The sequence below is a fragment of the Sapajus apella genome, unplaced genomic scaffold, assembly GCF_009761245.1.
Source record: "Sapajus apella isolate SASKATOON/1434 unplaced genomic scaffold, GSC_monkey_1.0 scaffold25, whole genome shotgun sequence".
Taxonomy (NCBI): Eukaryota; Metazoa; Chordata; class Mammalia; order Primates; family Cebidae; genus Sapajus; species Sapajus apella.
The window spans coordinates 21,618,894-21,646,442 of NW_022436965.1; the positions used below are offsets into that span (position 1 = coordinate 21,618,894).

A 27,549-nucleotide genomic window follows, 5' to 3' on the forward strand; every position below is an offset into this window, starting at 1 on the left:
TTTTTTTTTTTTTTTTAAAAAAAAAAAAAAAAAAAAAAAAAAAAAGATTCTCTGCCCTTCAGTTAACTTTTTGGGGTATTTCATTTAAGTATCTATATTTCTCCACTGGAAATTGATGTCACTTTCTTCAGGTTTAATTCATAGTTTTTGTTGCAGAATAAATTAATTAGGATAATGTTATTAGTTATCACAAACCCCAACATTTCTGTGGCTTAACACAAGAGAGTCATAATTTATTTCTACCTCATGAAATAATCCAATGCAAGTTTTGACCAATGGCTTTGCATGCAGTTAGCAAGGGACCCAGGCTCCTCCCAACTTGTGGGTTTGTTATCGTTCCAGTTCTTACAATTATTTGCTTTCTTGTGGAAAGAGAAGGCAGAGAAGACTCATAACCATCTCAGCCTAGAGGTGACATATATTACTTCTGATCTAATTTTACTGTGAAAACTCATTGTGTGGCTTCACCTAAGATGCATAGGGACTGGGCAATGTGGTTTCTTGCTGGGCAGCAACAATTCCATAAAGGGAACAAGAGTCTTGAGTAGACAGCAGATATCTCCACTACAGAGAACATTTCAATGACCCATACAACTCATTTGTTTATTTTCTAGCTGAAGAAGAACTTACCTTTTCCGAATCAAAGATTCTTAAGAAATCTGCATTATTTCCTGAAAATCCCAGGTAGAAGCATATATCATTGTTTAGGAAGTAGAGCATAAGCAATTGTCATTAAATTCAACCTATTAGAATCATTTGTCTGGCCAGTACTTTTGACCTCTTAGATACAAGTGGGAGACTTCAGGGAGTATGCCTGGTGAGTTTCGTCAGTAGTATCCACACTAGGTTTTATTATCCTGCTCTTTTATTAGTTTTTAAAGATATTTTAATATCAAAAGCAATACTCTTTAAGTTACTACTTTTATTTATTTCTGCATATGGACAGTTCTGAAGAAATAAGAAAAATGATCTTGAATTTCTTTGACGACACTATAACAAGAATGAAGACATCTGATGAAGATATTATCCCTCTGGAATCTTGCCAGTGTGAAGAAATCCTAGAGATTGTCATTTTGCCTCTGGTCCACCATTTTCTGGCTTTGGAAGAAAATAACAAAGCCTTATATTACTTCTTAGAAACTGTATCTGCTTATCTCATCTTGCATGATAACTACATGGTAAGCTGTTTCTACCCAGACCTCCTCCACCCTAGAGACAAATCATAGAACACAGAGCCCAAAGGGAAGTTCCAGCATGGTTTTTGATTTCTTCACATTCTGTATTTCTGACAGCACCCCTTTCTGCTGAAAATCACATTGTTCAGATGGGGAATTATGTAAGATTGAGAAAAGAGAGTTGGAATACATTTCAACTAGCATTGTAAATTATTAAAAATATTGCCAGCTTTAGAAACTTGCCATGAATTGCCTACTTGTATGAGAGGTATGGGGGCACATCTCATTTCTAAATGATGCAGAGAGGACTCTTGGCATAGTCTTCCTCAATAACAGCCAAGTGGCATTAACCCTCCATTAATCCTAAAATAATTGCGAGCACGAAATACCTGTAAATCTTTGATGAGTGCAATTGTGGTTTTTTTGTTTTTGAGACGAAGTTACACTTTGTCACCCAGGCTGGAGTATAGTGGCACGATCTCTGCTCACTGCAATGTCTGCCTCCCAGGATCAAGCCATCCTCCCACCTCAGTGTCCTAAGTAGCTGGGACCACAGACTTATGCCACCATGCCTGGCTAATTTATTGTATTCTTGGTAGAGATGGGGTTTCACTGTGTTGCCCAGGCTGATCTTGAACTCCTGAGCTCAAGGGATCTGCCCATCTTGGCCTTCCAAAATGCTAGAATTACAAGTGTGAGTTACTGTGCCCAGCCAATTCTGGTTTTAATCTTGTGATCCTCAAAAAGTCTCTCCCCGTCTTTATCATCATGCAATGTGCGCTAGATTATCACACATACCATTAGATCACCAAAGCACTAGTGAATGTTTCTCTAGGGTAATTATAAATAAGGTTCCAGGGCAATATGCCCCTAGAAATGAGGGGATTTGATACACTTAATGAAAGAAACAGAATTCATTAAATAAGTTGGAAATCACTGAGCTGAGTACAGTTAAATAAATTTCTTTAGATATTTCAGGGCCTTTGATATGCTGAGATACAGATAAATCTTTTCAGAGGACAGAGAAAGGTAAAGGCCAGGCTAGGGTGAAGTGTATACTATGTTTCTCAAACTTATTTGCCCTTAGATCACTTTTCATGGAGCAGCTGGCTAGGCTAACCTTCCATGAGAACTCACTTGAGGAAATGTCTTTCTGGGACCTTGCTTTATCTGACTTCAGCCAACTTCAGGAAGAGTTTCATAGACCTTCCATAATTTACAGTTGCTACTGGTCACAGCAGCCTAATCAACCCTCCTACCTTAGATTTACATAACATTCTGCAATTAAACTATTAAAAATGTTACTAAGTTCCTGTCCTTGAAAGCATTTATGTTAAGAATGAAAGTCTCCTGCATAGTTCATGCACATGTTTGGGGTGATGATGGGGATGTAGCCAAGAAGCCCCAGGAGGAGGAGGCTTAGGTAGGCCTGGGGATCAACTTTCTAGAACGTATGCGTACCCTTTTTCATTTGACAAGGAGTGCTGAGTGATCAGGAAGGCAGTGATTGGAAGCAGAGCCACAGTGCAAGGTCCCACAATGTGCCATTTGTACCCCCTCTCCCATCAAAGAAACTGGTGGGACTGGGGCTGGCGGCCAACTCACCACGTCTCCCTCTTTTTTTTGCCTCCCACACATACCCAACAGGATGCATGAGACTGAGAGCTATTGCCTCACCTTATTTTATTCTTCAAGTCTGATCTTACCTTGGTGTTCACATATGCTAAGATTTGCCTGAGGATGTTAGAAGGTGAAGATGAAGTGAGGAGAGTTATGCAGGGACTTACCTTCCTCATCCACCTCCCAAAATGGCCCTAGCAAACAAAATGGGAGTGATTCATAATTCATTTCAAAACTGAAGACCAGCTTCTCATAGATGTGGAGATACTGGTCAGGGGAAGTGGGTGTGTTGCTGGAAATAGGGAGGTTGGGGATGGAATTACTGAGAGGAGGAAATTGGCTTGAGGGAAACTTCCGGTAAGGCAACTTAGATGATAGCATGAGGAAAGGTGGAGATTTCCAGATTCATCCTCTGGATCGAGTGATCCAGCAGACAAAGGTAAGCATGAAGGTGCGATCTTCACCCATCAATTCCCATCTAGAATTTGGAAGCCCATTTTAATCAGTGGAGCTGGGGATGGAAGTGGAGGCAATAACTGACATGCTTCTTGCATCCCTTCCTTCAGTAGAGTCTGGGGCAATGGTCCTTCTGTGGGATCAATCCCTGCTGAATCAACACTTTTCTACTTCTTGGGCTGGTTGCAGGCATACAGGTATTTGAATGAAGGCGAGAAGTTGCTAAAAACTCTTAAGAAGGACAAATCTTGGAGCCAGACATTTGAGTTTGCCACCTTTTACAGCCTCAAAGGTGAGGTAAGAAACCATTAAAGGCTTGAATTAATCTGTTATTTATCTTAGGCCTTTCCATAGAAGTAGAAGTCATCCCTATACTTTCTACATCCTCCTCCCATCTCTTAGCACAGACTTCTAGCCAAGACTCTAGAAACTCAAATCCCTGGGCTCCAGCCTCATGATGGCTTATTAGCAAGATCTTCCCTGTCTTCCAGGCTGGCATTTTTTTTTTTTTTGAGATGGAGTCTCTGCTGCCAGGCTGAAGTGCGGTGACATGATCTCAGCTCACTGAAACCTCTGCCTCCCAGGTTCAAGCGATTCTCCTGCCTCAGCCTCCTGCATAGCTGAGACTACAGGCGCCCGCCACCATGCCCGGCTAATTTTTGTATTTTTTAGTAGAGACGGGGTTTCGCCATGTTGGCAAGAATAGTCTTGATCTCTTAACCTCAAGTGATCTGCCCTCCTCAGCCTCCCAAAGTACTGGGATTACAGGTGAGCCAGCGCGCCCAGCAACATCTTTTTTTTTTTTTTTTTCTTTTTGAGAGGTAGTCTCGCTCTGTCACCCAGGCTGGAGTGCAGTGGCACGATCTCGGCTCACTGCAATCTCTACCTCCCGGGTTCAACTGATTCTTCTGCCTCAGCCTCCTGAGTAGAGCTGGGATTACAGGCGCCCACCACCACTCCCAGCTAATTTTTGTATTTTAGTGGAGTGGGGTTTCACCATGTTGGCCAGGCTGGTCTCAAACTCCTAACCTCAAGTGATCTGCCTGCCTTGACCTCCCAAAGTGCTGAGATTACAGGCGTGAGCCACTGCCCTGGCCCAGGTTGACATCTTTATGAAACATTTTTGTAACAATCTCTAAAAATGGACCTGAATGGGTAAACATTGTCTCAGAGGTGGACGATGCATAACTAAGATGCAAAATCCCAGTCATTCAACCATCCTTCATGCATACATCCAACAGACATTATGCCAGGCACAGGAAGATTTTGTTTCTGGTCCATAAATTATGTTTTTGATAAGAATCCCCAAAATATGTATTGTTGGGACATACTGACTAAGTCTAGAATCATTGCTTTTCCTCTTTTCCTCTCTTCCCTCCCATCTCCCTCTAGGTCTATTTCAATATGGGCCTGATAGTGCCTGCCAAGAAAATGCTGAGGAAGGCGCTGAAGCTCCTCAACCGAATCTTTCCTTACAACTTAATCTCCTTGTTTCTCCATATCCACGTTGAGAAAAACAGACACTTTCATTATGTGAATCAGCAGGCCCAAGAGAGCTCACCTCCAGGGTAAGAGAAGGAGCTGGGGAGAGCAGAGTGTTTAATCTCACTCCCCAGAGACACCTACAAATAATCCAAGTCAGCCCCCAAAGCCTGGCCTCCAGGGGGCACAAGGACTCCTGTGTGGCTCTGACCATTCACTGGGGGAGGGGTCGAGTGTGGGAGGGGAGGTGCTCCCAGACCAGGGTTACCACAAAGCACTTTATGGGCAGTTTTTGCCAAAGGGAATTTTGATGACACAAACACAAGGGACCCCTTTGTAAGGTGAGTTCTATGTCCTTCCCTACTCATCTAGCCCATTAACCCCCATGGCCATCCATGTTCTGATTGGATGGAACACAGATCGGAACACGGATCAGAAGACGGATACAGGTGTTCCTGGGACTTCAGTCACAAGCCCTCTTCCATTAGGAACTGAGACACTGGGTTTTGCCCCACCCCAAAGACAAATAGCAAGCCCTGAAGACATTTGCCAAAGGACAAAACTCCCACCCATCTATGAATCTCAATCAGGATGTGGGTTACAGGGGGGTATCTGTTGGTCAAAATTGTAATGTTAAGATCTGTGCATTTCGATATATATAAATTCTACCTATAACTGTAATAATGAGTGGGGACAAATAGTGAGTGGAGAGGTAGATGAAATAAGCATGTTACTGGTTGTTGAATGCATTTTGCTCATTATACTCTTGTTTGCTGTGTATATGCTTGAATTATTCTTTAATAAACATTTTAAAAAACATTCCACCTGGGAGCCACGGTGGCTCAGGTCAGTTGTCCTAGTGCTTGAGGAGGCGAGGCTGTGCGTTCCAGGCCTGCCTAAGCAACAAAGACACCTCTCATCATTGAAAAAAAAAAAAAAAAAAAGAAAAAAAAGCTGGGCTCGGTGGCTCATACCTGTAATCCCAGCACTTTGGGAGGCCGAGGCGGAGAATCATCTTGAGGTCGAGAGTTTGAGACCAGCCTGACCAACATGGAGAAACCCCATCTCTACTAAAAATACAAAATTAGCCAGGTGTGGTGGCACATGTCTGTAATTCCAGCTACTCGTGAGGCTGAGGCAGGAGAATCATTTGAACCCGTAAGGTGGAGGTTGTGGTGAGCTAAGATTGCACCATTGCACTCCAGCCTGGGCAACAAGAGCAAAACTCCGTTTCAATAAAAAAAAAAAAATTCCACCTATCTAGCAATTCCAAAGAGGTGCCACCAAAGGAGATGCCACCTTGTTGGGTACCTGGAGAACTGACAGAGGACATCTCTTCCCTCTTAAGAGAGCTCAGTAGCAATATTCCTATAGGTTCTGCCCATGACACAAACATCTATTCCTATGAGCAAGTTACTACAACTTTTACAATCCCATCAAAAATTGCCTCCCCAACTTCCAAACGTGTTCCCCAAAAATGTAGGGGATCTTGAGGTGAAAAGGAAAATGTAATGGAGCTGAGTTCCTGTGCATATGGGAAGTGGGCTCGTGGGAATACCTGGCTGTTCCTGGAAACCCCAGGAGGAAGGGCTGGGCGATATTCAGCAGAGATCTCTCTGAGAAGGCGGTGGTCTTTGCATTACATATAGGGTTGCAGGATGCCTCAGTTTGAATTTCAGATAAACAAGGAATACTTTTTTTTAGTATACATCTATCACATGAAACATTTAGGACATATGCATTCCATAAAAATTATTAGTTTTAAAATTCAAACTTAACTGGGCATCCTGTATTTTCATCTGCTAAAGCAGGTAATTTACACATCTCACATTTTGTAAATGAGTAAGAAGTACCTGCACAAAGGGAAAAGTAGAAAAGTGTTGAAGAAGAATCAGCTTCTCTGCTCCTTCTGGAATTTCCACCTGGTTCAGCCCGCCTGCCTTTACCACGTCCATCACGGTGACCCAGAAGTCCTACAACGTGTCCACCTCGGGCCCCCTGGCCTTCAGCAGCTGCTTCTATATGAGTGGGCCCGTGCCTGCACCCACCATCACACCTGGCTAATTTTTTGTATTTTTAGTAGAGACAGGGTTTCACCATGTTGGTGAGGCTGGTCTCACACTCCTGACCTCAGGCGATCCACCCACCTTGGTTTCCCAAAGCTGGGATTACAGGCGTCAGCCACCCTGCCCAGCTGGTTACATTATTTCGAGTTTCTGATTAGCCTTCCAAAGGAGGCAAATCAGAATTGCGTCTATCTCAGTGAGCAGAGGAGTGACTTTGAATAGAATGGGAGGCAGGTTTGCCCTAAACAGTTTCCAGCTTGAGTTTTCCTTAGTGATTTTGGGGGTCCAAGATATTTTCCTTTCACAAATGGAATTGTTAATAATGCTCATTTTGGCTAGGTGCAGTGGCTCACGCCTGTAATCCCAGCACTTTGGGAGGCCGAGGTGAGCAGATTACAAGGTCAGGAGATCAAGACCAATCTGGCCAATATGGTGAAACCCTATCCCTACTAAAAAATACAAAAATTTCCCAAGTGTGATGGTGCACATCGATAGTCCCAGCTACTAGGGAGGCTGAGGCAGGAAAATTGCTGGAACCCGGGAGGTGGAGGTTGCAGTGAGCTGAGATACCACTGCACTCCAGCATGGGTGACAGAATGAGATTCTGTCTCCAAAAAATAAAAATAAAACTAAAAATGCTCATTTTTTTTGGCCAGGCACAGTGGCTCATGCTTGCAATTTTAGCACTTCAGGAGGTAGCTGAGGTGGGCGGATCACCTGAGGTCAGGGGTTCGGGACCAGCCTGGTCAACATGGCGAAAACCTGTCTCTACTAAAAACAAAAAAAATTAGCCAGGCCTGGTGGTGTATGTCTGTAATCCAAGCTACTGGGGAGGCTGAAGCAATAGAATTGCTTGAATCTGGGAGGCAAAGGTTGTAGTGAGGTGAGATCACACCACTGCACTCCAACCAGGCAACAAAGTGAGACTCCATCTCAAAAAAAACAAAATAAAAATGCTCTTTTTTTTTTTTTTGTAAATGAAAAAGTAGCTGGGACAGGGCTCAATCAGTTTGGAAGTTATTTTGCCAAGGTTAAGGACATGCCCAGAAGGAAAAAACATAGAATCACAGAATCACAGAAATCATGGTCTGTGTCTTTCTCCAAAGATGAATGTGAGGCCTGCAGTAACTAGAGGGGAAAAGTGAGCTGGAGGGAAATGAAGGAGGGCATGGTCATCCACGTGTTACAAGAGAAAAGCTAGGGGAAGAGTCAATTATGTATTGTCTCATGCTGAGTAAATAGGCACTTAGCATAGGATAAGGTGGACATAGAGTAGCTACCGGTACAGGTACTTAACTTTTTATCTGCAGCTGTTCTGCTAAGGAACAAAAGGAAAGGCAACTTCTTGTATGACTCAGCTTTTAGCTTAATTTTTTCCTTTTGGCATAGTGAATTGGGGTCCCGCATTTTTATTTTCCTTTCACATCTTTGTTGAGCTGAGAACTAGTTGCTGAGAGCAGTGTGCACTGGAGAAAATAATACATTGGATTTTTGGGCTGGAGGTAGATGGAGCTTGAATCCTGGCATCACCACATTCCAGCTGTGTGTCTTTGCCTTAATTACTTAACCTGAGCCTCACTTTCCTCATATGTAAAATGGAGTCAGTTGTTCCACTCTTTTGTTGCAGGGCTGTCATCAGAATCAAATGTGATGAATGATATCAGTGTGCTTTTTAAATAGCTTTATTTAACTAGCAATTACCTGACAGGGGCCAGATACTTTACATAAATTAATCATTGTAGAGTAGGTATCATGAGTCCCATTTTACAATGGAGAAAATGTGCTTATTTGTCAGTCATGGAGGCAGGCCTCAGATTCAAGTCGGTTTTGATTGCCAGGGCCACAGTGAGGACACTGCATACCTGTGCTCCCCTACAGCATGATGATGATAACTTCTATGTTCCATTTGTGTTTACTTTATCCAATAGGAAGAAGAGGCTGGCACAACTTTACCGGCAAACTGTCTGCCTCTCCTTGCTGTGGCGCATCTATAGCTTAAATTATTTTTTTCACAGCAAGTATTATGCCTACCTGGCAGTTATGATGCAAATGAATACTGCACTGGAAACTCAAAATAATTTCCAGGTAGGGGATTTTTGTAGCTGCTCCTTTAAGTTTCTGAATTTCATTTGGGAAGAAAAGCCTAGTGAAAGCCAATTGGGATTCAGAATTCTGAGGATATAACAGAAGGCTTTCTGACTGGCTTGTTTTGACAAGGCCAGCAGTTCTCAAACACTTTGGTTTCTGGATCACTTCACACTGTTAAAAATTATTGAGGATCCCAAATGGCTTTTATTTATATAGGTTGAATTTATTGATATCATATAAGAAACAAAAACTGAGAAAATTCTAAAATATTATTTTTTGTTTGTTTTGAGATGGAATCTTACTCTGTCACCCAGGGTGGAGTGTAGTGTTATGATCTCGGCTCACTGCAACCTCCACTTCCCGGGTTCAAGCAATTCTCTTGCCTCAACCTCCTGAGTAGCTGGGACTATAGGCAAGTGCCACCACACCCAGCTAATTTTTGTATTTTTAGTAGAGATGAGGTTTTGCCATGTTGGTCAGGCTGGTCTTGAACTCCTGACCTCAAGTGATCTGCCCCACCTCAGCCTCCCAAAGTGCTGGGATTACAGACATGAGCCACCGCACCTGGCCTAAAATATTATTTTAAAATAAAGATAACAAGCCTATTACATATTAGCATAATTACCATTTTCATTTTTTAAAACTCTGTTCCCCAAACAAAAAAACCTAATGGGAAATATGGCATTGTATTATCTTAATGTCTGGCTTCTAGAAGACAACTAGATTCTCATGTCTGCTTCTACTTTCACTGTTGCAATATCACATATGTTGCCTCCGGAAGACTCTACTATATATTCATGAGAGAATGAATATACATTCTTTTTTAAAAAGATAGAATTATAAATCATAACAAATACGGAAAGTACACATTAAAGATTTTGTTTAACCCACTGAGTTGACTCAATCAAAATTAGTTAAGATTGGAACCAAGTGGTTCCACGGCGAATCCAATTTATGAAGGATACAAAACTTGTCTAGTAACAGGGTAATAATCACTTGTATTCCACTGAGTATTTACATTTCTATGAAAAACAAATCATATCACTTATATTATTATTAGTTTTTTGCAACATAGTTGTAAGATAGTCCAAAGAAAAGTAGAGATAACTTTGATTAGTAAGTGAGGTAGGAACCCTTCTAAATTTGTGTTTTGGCCCATTTTAAGGTCTCACTATTTTTCCTGTCACAAGTAATGTGTGGATGCTATGAAACTAGCTTTGACCTTATATGTTCCCTGAAAAGGTGTCAGGGATTCTTAGGGATCCCAAGATGAATTGGGAGAACCACTATTCTAGGTCAGAAATAGGAAAGCCTTTGATTGGATGAAGAAGGTATCAGGAGACATGATCAAGAAATTATTAAGCTAAATCCAACTCATCTAATGTGAACGGCCTTGCTCCATTATAAAAGTACATTAAGTCTGGGTTTCTTCCTCCTGGAGTCATTCATTGTCAAGAAGGAAGGGAAGGAGTCAGGTAGCACTGTTAATGTTGGAGGAGCTTAAATTCCTAACTGGGAGTCTGTCCTCTGCATTAGTCCCTTTTGGTGGACTTAGGCTGGCTCTCCTAGGATACTTCCAGCAAGATTGACCCCTGCTCACTTCCCATCCTCTGCTCCTAGCTCCATAGGCCATGAAGGAGTCACAGGCCCAGCCATATTGGTCCTCTTTTGGTTCCTCAAACACAGAAATTTAATCCCATCTGTCCCTGGCTGTTCCCTCTGCCCAGAGTGCTCATCCTCCGATCTTTACTGGGCATGGCCACCCATTCACTTGCTAACTTGTCACTCTGTTTTAATAGGTATTATTGCCATTCAACAATTTCTTGTTTGCTCCTGCATTAGCTTTTGGTCTGTCTCCCTTAGCAGCGTGTAAATCCCATGGGAGCAAGGTCATCTTCAGTTGTCTTATTCACATCCTAAGTTTCTAGAACAATTGCAGTTGCTCAAGAAATTTATATTGGCTGAAATACTTCTCCACACATGGAGCTATAGCCTAAGAACTGTGGTAGACTTGGGGTGGAAAAAATAAAAATTCAGGCTAGAAAGTGAACCAAGACGTTCGTCATCAAGGTGGCTGGGATTGAAAACAGAGAAGCACTCCCCTCAGCACTCAAAAGCAGATGAGGGACTCAAGTATAGGAGAAGGGAGAGGCCGAGACAGAGCCAGAGAGCGGTTTTCAGGACTCCGCCTATCTGCATTGTGACCACTGGCAAGCTGCATAAACATGGAGCTTTGTATTTTCTCTGTAAAGTGAACCAGTTGGACCTCTATTCTCTCGGTCCAAATCCAAGACATCCTAGGCTTTATTACAGTCTTGGATTTCTTATGTGCCCAACAATTCCCTCTCCCCCACCACCACTTCTGGCTATCCTTACCTTCTGGTAGCATTATCTGGGGCATATTTCAAATAAGGAAGAAAGGAATTCTCTAAGACTGACTGCAGTTTTAAATATCCAGGGACCTGCCTGTAACACAGAATTTGTAGGCTGCTTACTTCGTCCCATTTGAGGAATTCCAGCAAGAAACCTCTACTCTAAAATACTTCCCCTACCCCAACACTCCCACCACTAGAGATACTATATTTTTTCTGTTTGTATTTTTCAAATTAGGTTACATGTATTCTGTTGTTTTTGTATAAATAATAAAACTGCTTCTTTAGAAGGAACTATTTTCCCCTAACTATTCTCTAAGCGTGTATATTCTGTAGCAACTTTATCTTTTTAAAGAGTTGTTTAGAGTAACCAGTTTCTTGTAAATCTCCAAATCAGATGTATTTGTTTGTTTGTTTTTGAGAAGGGTCTCACTCAGTCACCCAGGCTGCAGTGCAGTGGCATGATCATGGCTCAGTGCAGCCTCAACCTCCCCTGCTCAACTGATCCTCCCAAACACCTCAGCTTCCTAAGTAGCTAGGACTACAGTTTTGTGTCACCATGCTGGCTATTTTTTTTTTAATCTTTTGTTGAGATGAGGTCTCACTATATTGCCCAGACTGGGTTCAAACTCTTGTGCTCAAGTGACCTCCCGTCTCAGCCTCCTGAGTAGATAGGACTACAGGCATGTGCCATTATGCCTGGCTAGTTTTTGCTGTTGTTGAAACAGGGTCTCGCTATTGTGCTCAGGCTTGTCTGGCACTCCTGAGCTCAAGCAATCCTCCCACCTCAGCCTCCCAAAGTGCTGGGATTATAGACGTGAGCCACTGCACTTGACCTCCAAATTAGGTTTAAAACTAGTCCCTATCAAAAAAAAAAAAAAAAAAAAGGCAAAGAAACCAAACCAACCTTTCTTTCTTTTTTGTTAAATTGCTGAAATTATATATGCTTGTTATAACAAACATCACAGAGACACATAAAGTAAAATCTCTCCTCCCACCCCCAACAAATAGGTAACTACTGTTTATACTTTGGAGTGTATCCTTGCAGGCTTTTCGCTCTGCAATTATATATCTAATATGTAAGCTATGCTTTCATTTTTCACATAAATTAAAAATTTTATATTTCATTTAAGGACTCCATGGGTAAGGGGCCATCAAGCTTATTCTGAATGGCTCAGTAAACATGTAGCAAAAACCCATTTGATTTCTGTATTTAAGCCCATGGCTTTGGCCAAATGTCCAGCTCTATTCTCAAGCTTAATAAACAAATGTTTACTGGCAGACATTGAGTGATGTTCCTGAGCTTTCTGCTTTGTGTTCTGCCTCATTCTTCCTCCACTCTGTCATTTCAGATCATTAAGGCTTACCTAGACTATTCGCTATACCACCAGCTGGCTGGCTATCAGGGTGTGTGGTTCAAATACGAAGTCATGGCCCTGGAGCAGATCTTCAACCTCCCCCTGAAAGGCGAGGGCATTGAAATTGTGGCATACGTAGCTGATACACTGGTCTTCAACAAGCTCATAATGGGACACCTGGACTTGGCCACTGAGTTAGGTAAGGGCTGGCTGGGCAAGATGAGACATGAGGATACAAGGAATGTCCCACAATATATTGGAATTGTTTTCTTCCCAGGCACCCGAGCCCACCAGATGTGGGCACTGCTCCAGAATCCCAACCGACGCTATCTGTCCCTCTGCAGACTTAGCCAATGTCTCCTTTTGAAAAGCAGGTATTTATCTTAAAGCATTTTCCAAAATTAGGGGGAGGAGGCAATATTATTGAGTGTTCTGGGTTCAACTTTAGCCTGACCATAGGGTGGGGAAGGGAGTAGAGTTTGCAGTAAGAAAATGTAACTGATAATAGTTGTCCTTTTTTTTCTTTTTTTTAGACAGAGTCTTGCTCTGTTGCCCAGGCTGGAGTACAGTGGTTCAATCTCGGCTCACTGCAACCTCTGCCTTCAGGTTTAAGCAATTCTCCTGCCTCAACCTCCTGAGTAGCTGGGATTATAGGCACATGCCACCACCCTCAGCTAATTTTTGTATTTTTTAGTAGAGATGGGGTTTCACGCTGGTCTTGAACTCCTGATCTCAAGTGACCTACCCACCTCGGCCTCCCAAAGTGCTGGGATTACAGGCATGAGCCACCGTGCCAGGCCTTGGTTTTGTTTTGTTTTGTTTCATTTAACAGAATTCCTTCCCATGCATCATCTCTAATCTGGTTGCTGTGGCCAGTGAGTGGAGGGGAGTCAGACAGTCATCCCAGCCGTGGAAATCAGGCCTCCACTTCTGTCAAGTGGAGACAAAGGGAAGTCTTCTAGGGAGGCAAATGGCCAGAGAATAGCAACCAGGTCTAGAGGCCAAGGCCAATTTGCTCTGACTCTGGTCACCCTGATATAAAGAACCCAGGAAAGAACAATTTGAAACAAGAGCCAATTTGAGATTTAGGATTTGGTCTTGGGTAGGGATGCATTTGAAGTCTGTTTAAGAGGTGTATTTGGTTCTGAATTACTGAGAAGGACCAGGACTAGACCAGGGAGGGATCTTACTAAACCTCTTCCTACCCACTGCTTTTTTTGTTCAATAGCTTTGAGAGTACAAGTGGTTTTCAGTTACATAGATGAATTTTATAGTAGTGAATTATAAGAGTTTAGTGCACCTGTCACCCCAGCAGTGTACACGTACCCAATATGTAGTCTTTTATTTCTCACTTCTCTCCTCCCCTCCACGCTGAGTCCCCAAAGTCCATTATGTCCACTGCTTTTTTTTTTTTTTTTTTTTTTTTTTGAGACAGTTTCACTCTTTCACCCAGGCTGGAGTGCAGTGGTGCGATCTTGGCTCACTGCAACCTCCACCTTCCAGTTTCAAGAGATTCTCCTACCTCAGCCTCCCAGGTAGGGGGGTTACAGGCTCCTGACATCACACCTGACTAATTTTTGTAGTTTAGTAGAGACAGGATTTCACCATGTTGGCCAGGCTGGTCTCGAACTCCTGACCTCATGATCTGCTCACCTCGGCCTCCCAAGTGCTGGGATTACAATATCTACCGCTTTTTAGTGGCCACTATGTTTTCTTTTCCACAGATACAAGCAATTGATCCAGGTGCTGGGGTGTCTGTGGGATCTTTCTGTAACACAGGAACACATCTTGAGCAAGGCATTTTTCTACTTTGTCTGCTTGGACATCATGCTTTATTCTGGTAAGTGTGGGTTTGGAATGTAAAAGAACTTGGGGGTGTGGCACCTGTGCTGGTATGGTGAGGCAGCTGTCAGGTTGGTGCTTTGGCACCAATAGGTTTCTGTGTGGGCGGACTTACAGAGCAGGGATGGAGAGAGGCTGGTGGTGTGAACTGAAGCACTGTCTAGCAGGTGCCGAGACTGTAAAGGCACTTCAAGAAGGAGAATTAAGTCTGAAGGAACCTGATTTGTATGAGCTGCCAGTTAAACGGTCAGATCAACTTGCACCTAGGTGATAGCGACTATCTTACTATGTGCCTCTTACTAAGGGTTTTTAACTTTTAGCAGGATGTACTTAGAGACTTCATGCTTTAGAATGAAGGACTAGTTTGCTTCAGGTGAGAGTTCCAGGTTGGCAGCTCTTGGTGATTTGGAAAACAAGTTATTTCCTGATAATCTTCAAGTGACATCAAGTAGGTCACTTGAAGTGTACATACTAAACCACAGGAACCAACTCGGGAATTGTTTTCCCCACACGGGATCTTGAAAGGGGATGCAAACATTGCCGCCAACAAGGGAAGCATGTGTGGGGAGACACAGAAGTCCTAGGCTGTGCTAAGGCTGGGAAAGATTAGTTAAACCCCACACCTGCCTGGTCAGTACTGTGGAACTGTATTATATATCCATAACACTCCCCAATAGCTGGGACTCAGCAAACACAGGGTAGTCCAGTCGTCGGGTTGTTGCAATCCACGGGAACCTTTGAATTCATACAGTGATCAGAGGCTACTCTCCCTGCAGTGGGAATATTCTACTGAGAGCAACTAGGCTAGAAAGATGACCACCCACACCTACCAGCAACTCTCACCCTTTTCTCTTTTAGGTTTTGTTTATAGAACATTTGAAGAATGCTTGCAATTCATATACCAATATGAAGACAACAGAATCCTCAAGTTCCATAGTGGACTCCTCCTGGGACTTTATTCATCTGTAGCTCTCTGGTAACAATGTGTTGCATATCACTAAATTCCCAAGGTGAAGATGTTGAGTTCCAAGGAAGAGTTCTTTAAAAATATTTTAGAGAGTATTCATAATTTATACCTGAGAGAGCTTAAAGGTGTCAGAGGATATTTACACTGAAAGATGTGTTAGGGATCAACTAGTTCATCCCCCTTGGCCAAGGACAGAAAAGTGAGATTGTCTCAATTGCATTCCATGCAATAAATATTTATCGCAAACATATCATGTTGTGCCGATACAGGGATAAATAAGAAAAGATTGCTTTCTTTGGAGGAGTGCTGGGGTTTGAGGAAGACTAATGAATAGCACCACTTGCCCACCCCAGCACCCACCCACATCTAATCATATGGATTGATACATCTAATGTTGGAAGACATGGCTTATTTCTGCACGTAAGTGGGCTTCCTAATATTGAGCCCTAGAGTCGGACTTAACCTGCTCAGTAGCAGGCAGTTCTGGAAAACTGTAGATCTACTCACATGGAGGCAGGGCTCTTGTAGCACAGAGATCAGTATCACACTCCCTGTTGGCTTCACTAGCTCTCAAGATGCAGAGAGATACAGAGTTATACTTGCCCAATTCCTCTCCCAATTCACCAGCAAGATCTCTCCTTATCATTGAAGGGGCAAGTGAAGCAGGGAAAGAGTTCTCATGCTTTTCACCAAATAGAAGCCCCTCACATGGAAGGAAACTTCAGGAGTAAGGAAGAAGCATTCTCCACATACCCCATTAACTCATTAAGTCTGAGGCTTAATCCCGTTAACCTATCATGTTGGTTTTTTTTTTTTTTGTTTTTTTTTTTTTGAGACGGAGTCTTGCTTTGTCTCCAGGCTGGAGTACAGTGGCGCAATCTCGGCTCACTGCAACCTCCACCTCCTGGGTTCAAGCGATTCTTCCGCCTCATACTCCCGTGTAGCTGGGACCACAGGTGCGTGCCACCACGCCCAGCTAATTTTTTTGTATTTTTAGTAGAGATGGGGTTTCACCGTGTTGGCCAGGATGGTCTCGATCTCTTGAACTCGTGATCCGCCCGCCTCCGCCTCCCAAAGTAACCTATTATGTTTTTAACTCAGTTAAGCCTATTTTGATGAACGCTAAGGCTCTAAAATGGGTCAAAACAGAACATTCATTACATTACTTTCAAGACTATCCCCAAGATTGAAAATCACCCCCTATTATTTCCTATCTTAATTAAATTATATGCAACCATATGGTCTATCAGAGGTTTGTGATGAAACTAAGCGACAATATGAAGACATTCCTATATAAAATGCTACAAATTAGAGCAGCCCCAAATCTGAATAGAAATCCACTCCCTCCTTTCTGAGACAGTTTTGCTGTGTCACCCAGGTTGGAGTGCCATAGTGTGATCATGGATCACTGCAGCCTCGCCTTCCTAGGCTCAAGTGATCCTCCCAAAAACCTCAGCTTCCTGAGTAGCTGCAACTGCAGGTACATACCACCACAGCTGGCTAATTTTAATTTTTTGTAGAAATAGGATTTTGTCATGTTCCCCAGGCTGGTCTCCAACTCCTGGGCTCAGGCAGTCCTACCTCAGCCTCCCCAAATGCTGGGATTACAGGCATGAGCCACTAACCTGGCCAGAAATCCCCTCATTATAAAATTAATGGGGAGAAATTAAAATCCAAAAATTAATTACTCTTGCCAATTAAAGTTCAAAATCAAATAACTTACCAATGTGAGCTAAAGGTCAAGGAATCTAAAGTTCAAAAATCATCCAAATTTTTTTTTCTTTTCTATCTCAGCTGGAGAGTTCTTTCAACATCTGTGTTCTAGGCCAATGTTGCTGACTTTAGTGGGCTAAAAATCACCTGGAGAGCTTGTTAATGTGGAGATGCCTCACCCTCAGAGCCTGTCTGATTCAGTATACCTGGACTGAACCAGAGAACCTGCATTAATGAGAAGCTGCATTAATGAGAACCCAGGTGATACTGATGATGCCCGTCTGTGAACCACATTTTGAGCAGTACTGTCCTAAATCATCTCTCTTCGGTATTGGAGCAGTTTCTTCAAGTCCCAGAATCTACAGTTCCAAGTGTCTGATCTCCCTTACTTTTTAATATAAAAAGTCAAAGAGTTCAGTGGTGGCTAATATTACCTGGGTGTTTCCAAGGATTTTATTCATCTCAAGCCATCAAAAAAAAAAATCTATCATTTCCTTGCTCTGCATCACATAATTAATTTCCTGCTTTTTTAGGGAGAGTGAAGCAGGGGTAGGCAGGAGGCACACTTCCAGAGACCCAGGTACAGGAAGCTGCACATCCAGAGAGAGCCATTTCAGAAAACCAGCCTATTCCACAGGTGATACTGATTTTTCTTATTCCTTTGTGGTAATGCAGGTATGCCAGATGTCAGGAATGGGGCAACTTTTACATATATTCCAGTGCAGCTAAAAATCTGTTGCCAAGAAGAACCGTAACACTTATTTACTATAAAGGAATGTCTAGGTACATGGAGGGGCAAGTTCTTCATCTTCAAAAGCAAATCAAAGAACAGTCAGAGAATGCCCATGCTAATGGAAAGGAGCTACTCAAGGTGAGGCCTACTCTCCAGTTTCCAGTGTAAAATACACCTTAAATAGATCTCTACTTCCTGTGCTAATTATTTTCTCATTATAGAATTATATGTTTATCACAGACGTTTTTGAAGGCACTTCCCCAAAGTAAGAAAGAAAATGTAAATTGTCCACTACATTACTACTCAGAGATAAGCACTTTTTATACATTGAGATCCCACTTTTCAAGTATTTGTGTGTGTGTGCATGCACATTTCTGTATTTTGTAATTTGCTATTAAGCGTATTATGAATAATTTTCTGTCATTGTTTTTCACATCACAATTTAAAAGGAAGCATTGTAGTTTATCTTATAGATATATGATTAGGTGGTCTAATTATTCTTGGATAAAACTTTTCTGAATGATCTTATTGCCATTGCTGTGATAAAGCATCCTGGTAGATAAATCATTCCACATGACAATTTTAAAAATTCAACTATGTATTAAGCATATTAATACAAGAGTGCTTGGGCACAAGAGTGAGCAAATTAAACACCTCCAACAGTTTACAACATGGGATGGGCAAGCACCCTAAGAGAATATAGGGCTAAACCTCTGGTGTTGACACATTTGCCTTGTTCTTGTAAACACTGAGCACAGGTCTATTAGCTTTCTATTGCTCTGTCACTCATTACCACAAAGTTAACAGCTTAAAACAACACCCACTTCTTGACAGAGTCTTGCTTTGTCACCCAGGCTGGAGTGCAGTGGTACAATCTCCGCTTACTGCAACCTCCGCCTCCCAGGCTCAAGCAATTCTCATGTCTCAGCCTCCCAAGTAGCTGGGATTATAGGCAAGCGCCACCATGACTGGCTAATTTTTGTATTTTTAGTAGAGATGGGGTTTCACCATGTTAGCCAGATTGGTTTTGAACTCCTGACCTCAAGTGATCCACCCATCTCAGCCTCCCAAAGTGCTGGGATTACAGGTGTGAGCCACCGTGTGGGGCCCAAAACAACACCCACTTTGTAACTCGCAGTTTGGGAGGTCCAAAGCCTCAGTGGTCTGGTATCTCCGCTTAGGAGATATATTTACGTAAGCAGAAATAATTTAATACATTGTTGCAGTTGTTATTTTGAACAAACTGTCATCTGTTGGAATAAGAAAAGGAAAATTTTTATTTTACCTCCACTTACTCCTTCTTCAATGCTCTTTATGTAGATCTAAGTTTCTGACCTATATATTTTCCTTCTCTCTAAAGAATTTCTTTAACATTTTTTGCAAGTCAAGGCTATTAGCAACAACTTCTTTCAATTTTGGTTTGTCTGAGAAGTCTTTATTTTGTCTTCAATTTTGAAGGATAATTTCACTGAGTAAAGAATTCTAGGGATTTTTTTCCTATCAACATGTCATGGCACTGGCTTCTTGCCTGCATGGTTTCTGAGGAAAAGTGAAACACACTTCTTTTTTATTATTGCTCTCTAGAAGCCCCTTGGGCTTCATTCAAAATTTTTTTTCTTTTTCTTTGAAATGGAGTCTCCCTCTGTCACCCAGGCTGGAATGCAGTGGTGTGAGCTTGGCCCACTGCAATCTCTACCTGGTATGCCTTGTAATTTTTCTTAATAGCCAGACATGATGTACCAGATAAAAAGTCTTTGTCTCAATAGGTCTTTAGTAATGTGATGGTAAGGTGTGAGGAGAGGGAACACATTCTCAGTCTTTTAGTGAGCCTATTCCTCTGGACTAAGAACTTCACAAGGGCTTTTCATTCCCCTCTTCCTTAGGTGGGACCCAATGGCTAGATCTGGCTTTAGTTGGATATTCATCTCCCCCAAGATAGGTTAGGATCTATTAAAACCCCTGGAGGTTAGGCTCTGGTTACATAGTTTCTCCCGAGGGCAAACCTCGTTAAGAAGAATGGAGTATTCTGGCATATTTCAAAATGGTTCCTTTTCCTCCTCCTCTGCTGAAAGAATGAAGGATTTTTTTTTTTCTTCCCATATTTACTGAGAGATCCTGGTTGAGCTTCTGGAGGTAAAACACACAAAACTGTGGGGGCTCACCTGAAGGTGTTTGGGATTTTTTATGTCTAATTTTTTTTTTTTTTTTGAGACAGAGTCTTGCTCTGCTGCCCAGGCTGGAGTGCAATGGCACTATTTTGGCTCACTGCAACCTCCAACTCATAGGTTCAAGTGATTCTCGTGCCTCAGCCTCCTAAATAGCTGGGATTATAGGCACCTGCTATCATGACTGGCTAATTTTTGTATTTTTGTAGAGATGGATGGGGTTTCACCACGTTGGCCAGGCTGGTCTTGAACTCTTGACATCAGTGGTCTGCTCACCTCGGCCTCCCAAAGTGTTGGGATTACAGGCGTGAGCCACAGCTCCCAGCCTAATTTTTTTTATTGTCATCCAAATACACACAGGATAAAACTTAACATCTTCATCATGTGTAAGTATGCAGTTCAGTGGTATTAAATACATTTATAATGTGTATCTATCTCTGCCCTCCATCTCCGTAACTGTCTTCATCTTGTAAAATAAAAACTCTATACCCATTAATTGTATGTTTGTTAGATCTAGTTGGTTTATTGTGTTGTCTAAGACCACTATATCTTATCTTTTATAAAATTGTTCTATCCATTATTGTTAGTGAAGCCTCCAACTATCATAGAATAGTTCTATTATAGAACTATTATAGAACTATTTCTACCACATAATAGAGCTATTATAGAACAGTCTATTTCTACCTTCAATTTTGTCAGTTTTTGCTTCATATATATTGATGATCTTATTAGATGCATAAATGTTTATAGTTGTTATATCTTTTTGCTGTATTAGAACTTTTATTAATATATAATATTGTTTGCTTCTTGTAGGGTTTTTTCTGATTTAAAGTTTATTTTGTCTGACCTTTATAGCCACTCTTATTCTCTTTGGGTTACTATTTGTATGAAATATCTTTTTCTGTCTTTTCACTGTCCATCTATTTGTGTCTTTGGATCTAAAGTGAGTCTCTTTTAGTATGTAATTAGATCATGTTTTATTAAAAATCCATTCTGCCAATTTGGTTTTATTTTTGAGAGTTTAATTCAATTACATTTAAAGTAATTACTGATAAAGAGAGAACTGCTTGTATCATTTTGCTATTTGTTTTCAATATGCCTTACAGCTTTTTTGTTCTTCATTTCCTGAACTACTATCTTCTTTGCATTTAATTTTTCATAGTGAAACATTTAAGTTATTTCCCCATTTTCTTTTGTATATATTCTATAGCTATTTTCCTTATGGTTACCATGAGGATTACATTTAGCGTCCTAAAGTTAACTTCAGTAACACACACATAACTCTGCTCCTTTAATAGCTTCCCACCCCTTTTGGTTGTTGACGTCACAAAATTACATTTTTATACATTGTGTGTCCCAAAACATAAATGAATAATCATTTTAAATGATTAGTTTCTTGAACTATGTAGAAAACAAAATGTGGAGTCACAACCCACAGTTACAGTAATACTAGCTTTTGAGCTAGTAATTTCTCCCTCATCTTTGAAGGACTCTTTTGCTAGATAGAAGACTCTTGGTTGATGGGATTTTTTAACACTTTGAATATATTGGCACACTTGCCTTCTGACCCCTAAATTTTCTGATGAGGAATCTGCTGGTAATGTTATTGAAGATGTCTTCTATGTGATTTGTTGCTTCTCTCACTGCTTTCAAGATTTCATGTCTTTTGTGCCTTAGTATGGATCTCTTCAAGTTTATCTTACTTGGAGTTTGTTGAGCTTTTGGGGTGTTTATATCTTTTACCAAATTTGGTAAGTTTTCAACCATTATTTCTTCAAATATTCTTTCTAGCTCTTTCTCTCTCTTCTTCTTCAAGGACTACCACAATGCATTTATTGGTTCACTTGTTGGTGTTCCACAAGGCCCTTAGACTCTGCTAACTTTTCTTCAATCTTTTTTCTTTCTGTTCCTCAGATTCAATAATTTCCATTGTCATACCTTCAAGTTTGCTGCCTGTTTAACTCTGCCTTTGAATCCCTCTAGTGATTTTTCAATTTTAGTTTTTGTAGTTTTCACCTCCAGAATTTCTTTTTGGGGTGGAGAGAAAAATAAAGTTCATGGCTGGGGGGAAGGGCAATAGCCCTTTAAATCCCCTGGAAGTCACTTCAACTGGAGAGGGAAGGGCTTGCAATGGTGGGGAGAAGTGCAACAATGGCTGCCTACCTCCTTGTCTCTACCTCTTCCATCAGAAGCAGCAATTGGTGATCAGAGCACCAATCCCTGATATCTCACGCAGGGTTCTTTTTGCCCAAACTTGTTCCCACAAGTTGTGTGCGGGTTCTTCAGGAACATGTGCACAACTGTCTGCCACAGGTTTTGAGGTGGGGGGACAGGCAGCTGTGCTAAGAGCTGAAACTGAAATTAACCTCAGTTTACCATCCAGGCCTTTGCCTGGCATTTATTTACAAGTCTTCAGCAGACTCCAGAGTTCTAACATAGTTACATTCTGACGGATTCTGCCAGTGTAATGATAGTCTAGGTGGGGATACAGATAGCTGGTACTTCCTATCTGCCATCTTTCCTGAATCCTCTTCTCCATAGAGTTTTTAACTCCCAGACCTGTCCACTCTGAGTTTATAGCAATTCATCAATTACAGTTCAGGTTTTCCTAGCCTGGCACTGATTCCCACAGTGGTTTCCACTTGTGAATCTCTGTTTGTCTCTACAGTCTTTGGATCAGCAGTTTGCCCCGTGTTCTCACTTCCCTTATGGATCCAAGAATATTTGTTGATCTTTCAGTCCGTTCAGCTTTTTACTTGATTCTAGGACTAAGTGGTTACTTCCAAGCTCCTTACATGCAGAAGTGGCCAATTTTTTCCCTAATTTTTCAACAATTAATTTGTACTGCTTTAATAATCATAATCATCAAAATTATTATTTTTTTCTTTGAGATGGAGTCTCACTCTGTCACCCAGGCTGGATTGCAGTGGCACAATCTTGGCTAACTGCAACCTCTGCCTCCCAGGTTCAAGCAATTCTCCTGCCTCAGCCTCCCAAGTAGCTGGGATTACAGGTGTGCACCACCACAGCCAGCTAATTTTTGTATATTTAGTAGAGACAGGGTTTTGCCATGTTGGTCAGGCTTGTCTCGAACTCCTGACCTCAGGTGATCCACCCGCCTTGGCCTCCCAAAGTGCTGAGATTACAGGCATGAGCCACCATTCCCGGCCATCAAAATAATTTTTTTTAAAGTTATTGCAGAGAAGCAATGATGGGATCTCTCATGTCAATTCCTGATCTCAGTGGGCCATGGGGGCTACTCCACCTGACATTTATTATCTCCAATACCTACTATGTATGTCTCTATAATGTATTTTCTCACTTGATTGCTTAAATCCTTGAAATCTTCCCAAATCATCTGTGAAGGAAATAACTTACAGTCAAGGACCCTGTTTGATTCTAATATACTGTTGTGTTTTTTTTTCTTTAGAACTTGAAGAATCTGGTGGGTCAAAATACCACTGGTCCTGTCTTTTACCCAAGGCTCTACCACCTGATGGCTTACATCTGTATATTAATGGGAGACAGGCAGAACTGTTGCCTCTTTCTGAACACAGCCTTGCAGCTCTCTGAAACACAGGGGAATGTGCTGGAGAAATGCTGGCTGCAAATGAGCAAAGTATGTATCATCAGCTAGCAAGCTGGGATGGGGGATGCTCACCCATATAAAGAAGCCCCGGAAGCCCATTGTCTGGTTAGGTTTCACCAGGCACAGAAGGTCATTGTCTTAGTCTGTCCAGGCTGCTGTGACAAAATATCTTAGACTGGGTCATTGATAAACAATAGAAAATTATGCACAGTTTTGGAAGCTGGAAGTCCAAGATCAAGGCACTGGAGATTCAATGTCTGGTGAGTGTCCATTCCTCACAGATGGTGCCTTTTGCTGTGTCCTTGCATGTCAAAAGGATGGAAAAGGAAAATATGCTCCCTCCAGCCTTTTTATAAGGACGCTAATTCTATCCATGAGGGCAGAGCCCTCATGACCTAATTACCTCCCAAAGACCCACCTCTTAATACCATCACCTTGGGGGTTAATTTGCAACACAAGAATTTCAAGGGATGCCAACATTCAGACCATAGCAATCACCATAGGCCTTTCTCGATTCTTACCAGAATGGGTGATGTGCCTAGAGCTCAGGTTTGTGAGCTTCCTCTTCCCCTTTAAGTTCTCATGGACTCTCTCCCTCATCCAAATCCCCCTGAGCATGCCCTCTCTCTGCCCTTCTCTGTGGCCACTTTCCACTTTGTGTTACATCTGTCTGCATGTCTTTCCTCTCCTTAAGAATGTGAACTCTTGGCCGGGTGCGGTGGCTCACGCCTGTAATCCCAGCACTTTGGGAGGCGGAGGCGGGTGGATTGCGAGGTCAAGAGATCGAGACCATCCTGGTCAACACGGTGAAACCCTGTCTCTACTAAAAATACAAAAAATTAGCTGGGCATGGTGGCGCGTGCCTGTAATCCCAGCTACTCAGGAGGCTGAGGCAGGAGAATTGCCTGAACCCAGGAGGCGGAGGTTGCGGTGAGCCGAGATCGTGCCATTGCACTCCAGCCTGGGTAACAAAAGCGAAACTCCGTCTCAAAAAAAAAAAAAAAAAAAAGAATGTGAACTCTTTGAACGCAAAAACCACACTTAGTGCCTAGCACGGAGCCTTATACTCAGCTTTGCTGAATACGTGAATGAATGTATGAGTATGTGTGTTTATTTTAAGAGGGATGTGTCAGTATCCTAGTTTGGATAGCAAGATTCATTTTTGTCTATGGGTTCACATGGTTTTGAAAGCTCAAGGACAGTTTGGCTTATTTGGTATTGGACTAATCCTGATTACAAAAGTCAAGGAGTGCTAATGATTTCTTCTGTTTCCCTCCTCTAAGGAATGCTGGTACTCAACCTCTGAGTTAAAAGAAGACCAATGGCTTCAGATGATCTTGAGTCTCCCGTCATGGGAAAAAATTGTAACAGGCAAGGTAAACACCCAGGATATTCAAAAAAACAAATTCCTGATGAGAGCTGATATCATGGACAATCATTTCTAACATGTCAAAGAAAAAAGATTTTAGTAAGCACTATGTCCTTGTGATGATCTATTATTGACCTTTCTCTGTGGCTGGCCCCTCCAGGTTCCTACATAAGCTCTTCTGTTCCAGGCACAGACCAGACGTGTTGATTTCTTCTCTTTCTGGTCAAAAAGGGTCAGGAGTGTTACACTTTACTTCCTCCTAACATTATAAAAATTGACCTTACCATTCATGTTGTTTTAGCTTGATCTATTTCAGCCCACGCAAAGTTGTATCATATGAGAAGTTATTAATCTCAAGATGGTATAACATCATGTGTTGCAACAGACATGTTTCTAGTTAGTATATTAACTGAAAATATGTATTTTTAAATATCCAGTTATTAAGTCTTTTGGAGGTAGCACAGTATTACAAATAGCAAACATTTGTCATGGCCTATAAAGACAGAAAAAGAAAAGATACGTTTGTAGGACCTGGCTGCAGCTTCCAAAGCCAGGGTGATGTCTTAGCCCCTCTCACCATGTGCATCAAATATCAAATCAATTTTTAATATCAGATAAGTTTAATACAAAATAAAGACCAAGTTTTAAAAATTAATATATTAATAATTTTTATGTGGGTATCTTTTACATATTTAGAGTTTGCATTTTTTTTATATTTAAGAAATAACATTCATCTTCATCATTTCCTAGATGCAAAAGCAAAGCTGTGCATTTTTTCTCCTGGTAACATAACTGAGTTCCACAAAGGAGGTTGGACAGACTCAGATGGTACCACGAGCTTAACCACAGAGCCCTGCTGGCCTGGCATAGAGGGAAGAGCTCCAAGCTAAGATCAGAATATTAGGTTCGAACATAAGCTCTGCCATAGACACACTTGATTCCTGCCTGATACATATTCCCTGCCTGATAAACATAATCTCCCTATTTTAGTGCATTTTGGTGAGTATTGAATAAAATGGTGGAGGTTAAAAAGTGTTGAAAATTACAGTGTGCCATACAAATAAAAAGAAACTAATATTAGACAGATGACTGATTTTAAAATAAACACGTCAAATACTAAACTTTGATTAAGTGTTGTCCCCTCCAAAGCTGTCATCCTGGAAGCTGCATGCTCTCCCCACGCTGCAACATAGAAATCCCTTGCTTTCTAATTGCCTTATTTTGTACTTTATTCATTCTCTCACTTATTCATTCCACTAATATTTTCCAACTTATTACTGTGTACTAATCCCTGATTAAGTACTGGAGATTAAGATATAAAAACATGAGGGACACAATTCTTGACCTCAGCAAGCTCACTTGTCCAACAGAAGAAACAGATGCACACATAAACCTCACTGAGCCCATTCTACAGTAATATGATAGAGCTGTGTTCAAATCCTGCATGGTGGAAGGAGTAACACATACAAAACCTGGACATCTCGAAGACTCAGCTGAACTGCCTCTGAGTTCAGATTTATTTCTATTACATTGTCATAATAAGCTAATGCCTTAATCATAACAATTCCTTACATTTGTACAACTCTTTATAAAGAGTTCTGGGACCTGCTCTTATCTTCTCCCTGCAAACCCTGAATGGTGAGAATGGTAGATGCTCTGGCTTGCCTGAGATCATCTGGCCAGTAAGTGGCTGAACTCGAGCCTAAATCCAGAAATTGTGTGCCCATGTCCACGCATATTCAAATCCGCTTTTCTGGCTCTCTGTCTTGGCTTCTGCAAACCATCAGGAAACAGTGTTTTCTGTCTTAAAAATCGCTTTGACCATCTAAATATTCAAGTTCCCTTTAGCTTCCACAAAATGAACCTAGTTCTACTCTTTGGAATCATACAGAATAAACTTAAACTTGTTCCTCACTGACCCCTTCAAAGCCTCGAACATACCTCTTGTGGTTCTCTTGAGCCTTCTCCAAGCTACATACCTCTGGTTCCTTCTGCTTCTCCTACCATCTCCTTGTTTTCGGTTCTCTCAGTATCCTGGTCACTTGTCTCTGAATATATTCACATTTATCTCTATTTCACTTATATATAAGCAATAGAATGGCCAATTTGGAATATGAGAGGACTCTTATTTCTTTTGTTTTACCTGGAAGAGTCCTGTAGAACCACTTGCCTTCACCTTTTTTTTTTTTTTTTTTTTTGGAGACAGAGTCTTGTCGCCCAGGCTGGAGTGCAGTGATGAGCAGCAACCTCCACCTCCCAGGTTCAATCAATTCTCCTGCCTTAGCCTGCCAAGTAACTGGGACTACAGGTTTGCTAATTTTTGTATTTTTAGTAGAGACGGGTTTCACCATGTTGGTCAGGCTAGTCTTGAACTCCTGACCTCATGATCTGCCCACCTTGGCCTCCCAAAGTGCTGGGACTATAGGTGTGAGCCATCACACCTGACCACACCTTCACTTTTATGGCAGCCATTTTTGGAGTCATTGTGGACATATTCCAATTATCTGGAAGATAATCCCAAGTTGGCTACTTAACTATCTGTGCCTTAGTTTCC

The 27,549-nt window shown here is 41.6% G+C and overlaps 1 protein-coding gene across 1 annotated transcript in view; it reads left to right on the forward strand.

The window, feature by feature from the left end:
* ADCY10 (adenylate cyclase 10) overlaps nucleotides 1–27,188 on the forward strand; it is a 102,373-nt gene extending 75,185 nt beyond the window's left edge. The window contains exons 22-33 of the mRNA XM_032291495.1: nucleotides 615–684; nucleotides 947–1,178; nucleotides 3,441–3,548; nucleotides 4,644–4,819; nucleotides 8,728–8,884; nucleotides 12,612–12,816; nucleotides 12,895–12,991; nucleotides 14,342–14,457; nucleotides 15,318–15,435; nucleotides 17,815–18,010; nucleotides 23,468–23,656; nucleotides 24,910–27,188. Coding sequence (XP_032147386.1) covers nucleotides 615–684; nucleotides 947–1,178; nucleotides 3,441–3,548; nucleotides 4,644–4,819; nucleotides 8,728–8,884; nucleotides 12,612–12,816; nucleotides 12,895–12,991; nucleotides 14,342–14,457; nucleotides 15,318–15,435; nucleotides 17,815–18,010; nucleotides 23,468–23,656; nucleotides 24,910–25,071 — 1,826 coding nt within the window. The 3' untranslated portion in view covers nucleotides 25,072–27,188. The remainder of the gene's footprint in view (nucleotides 1–614; nucleotides 685–946; nucleotides 1,179–3,440; nucleotides 3,549–4,643; nucleotides 4,820–8,727; nucleotides 8,885–12,611; nucleotides 12,817–12,894; nucleotides 12,992–14,341; nucleotides 14,458–15,317; nucleotides 15,436–17,814; nucleotides 18,011–23,467; nucleotides 23,657–24,909) is intronic.
* The last annotated feature ends 361 nt before the right edge of the window (nucleotides 27,189–27,549 follow it).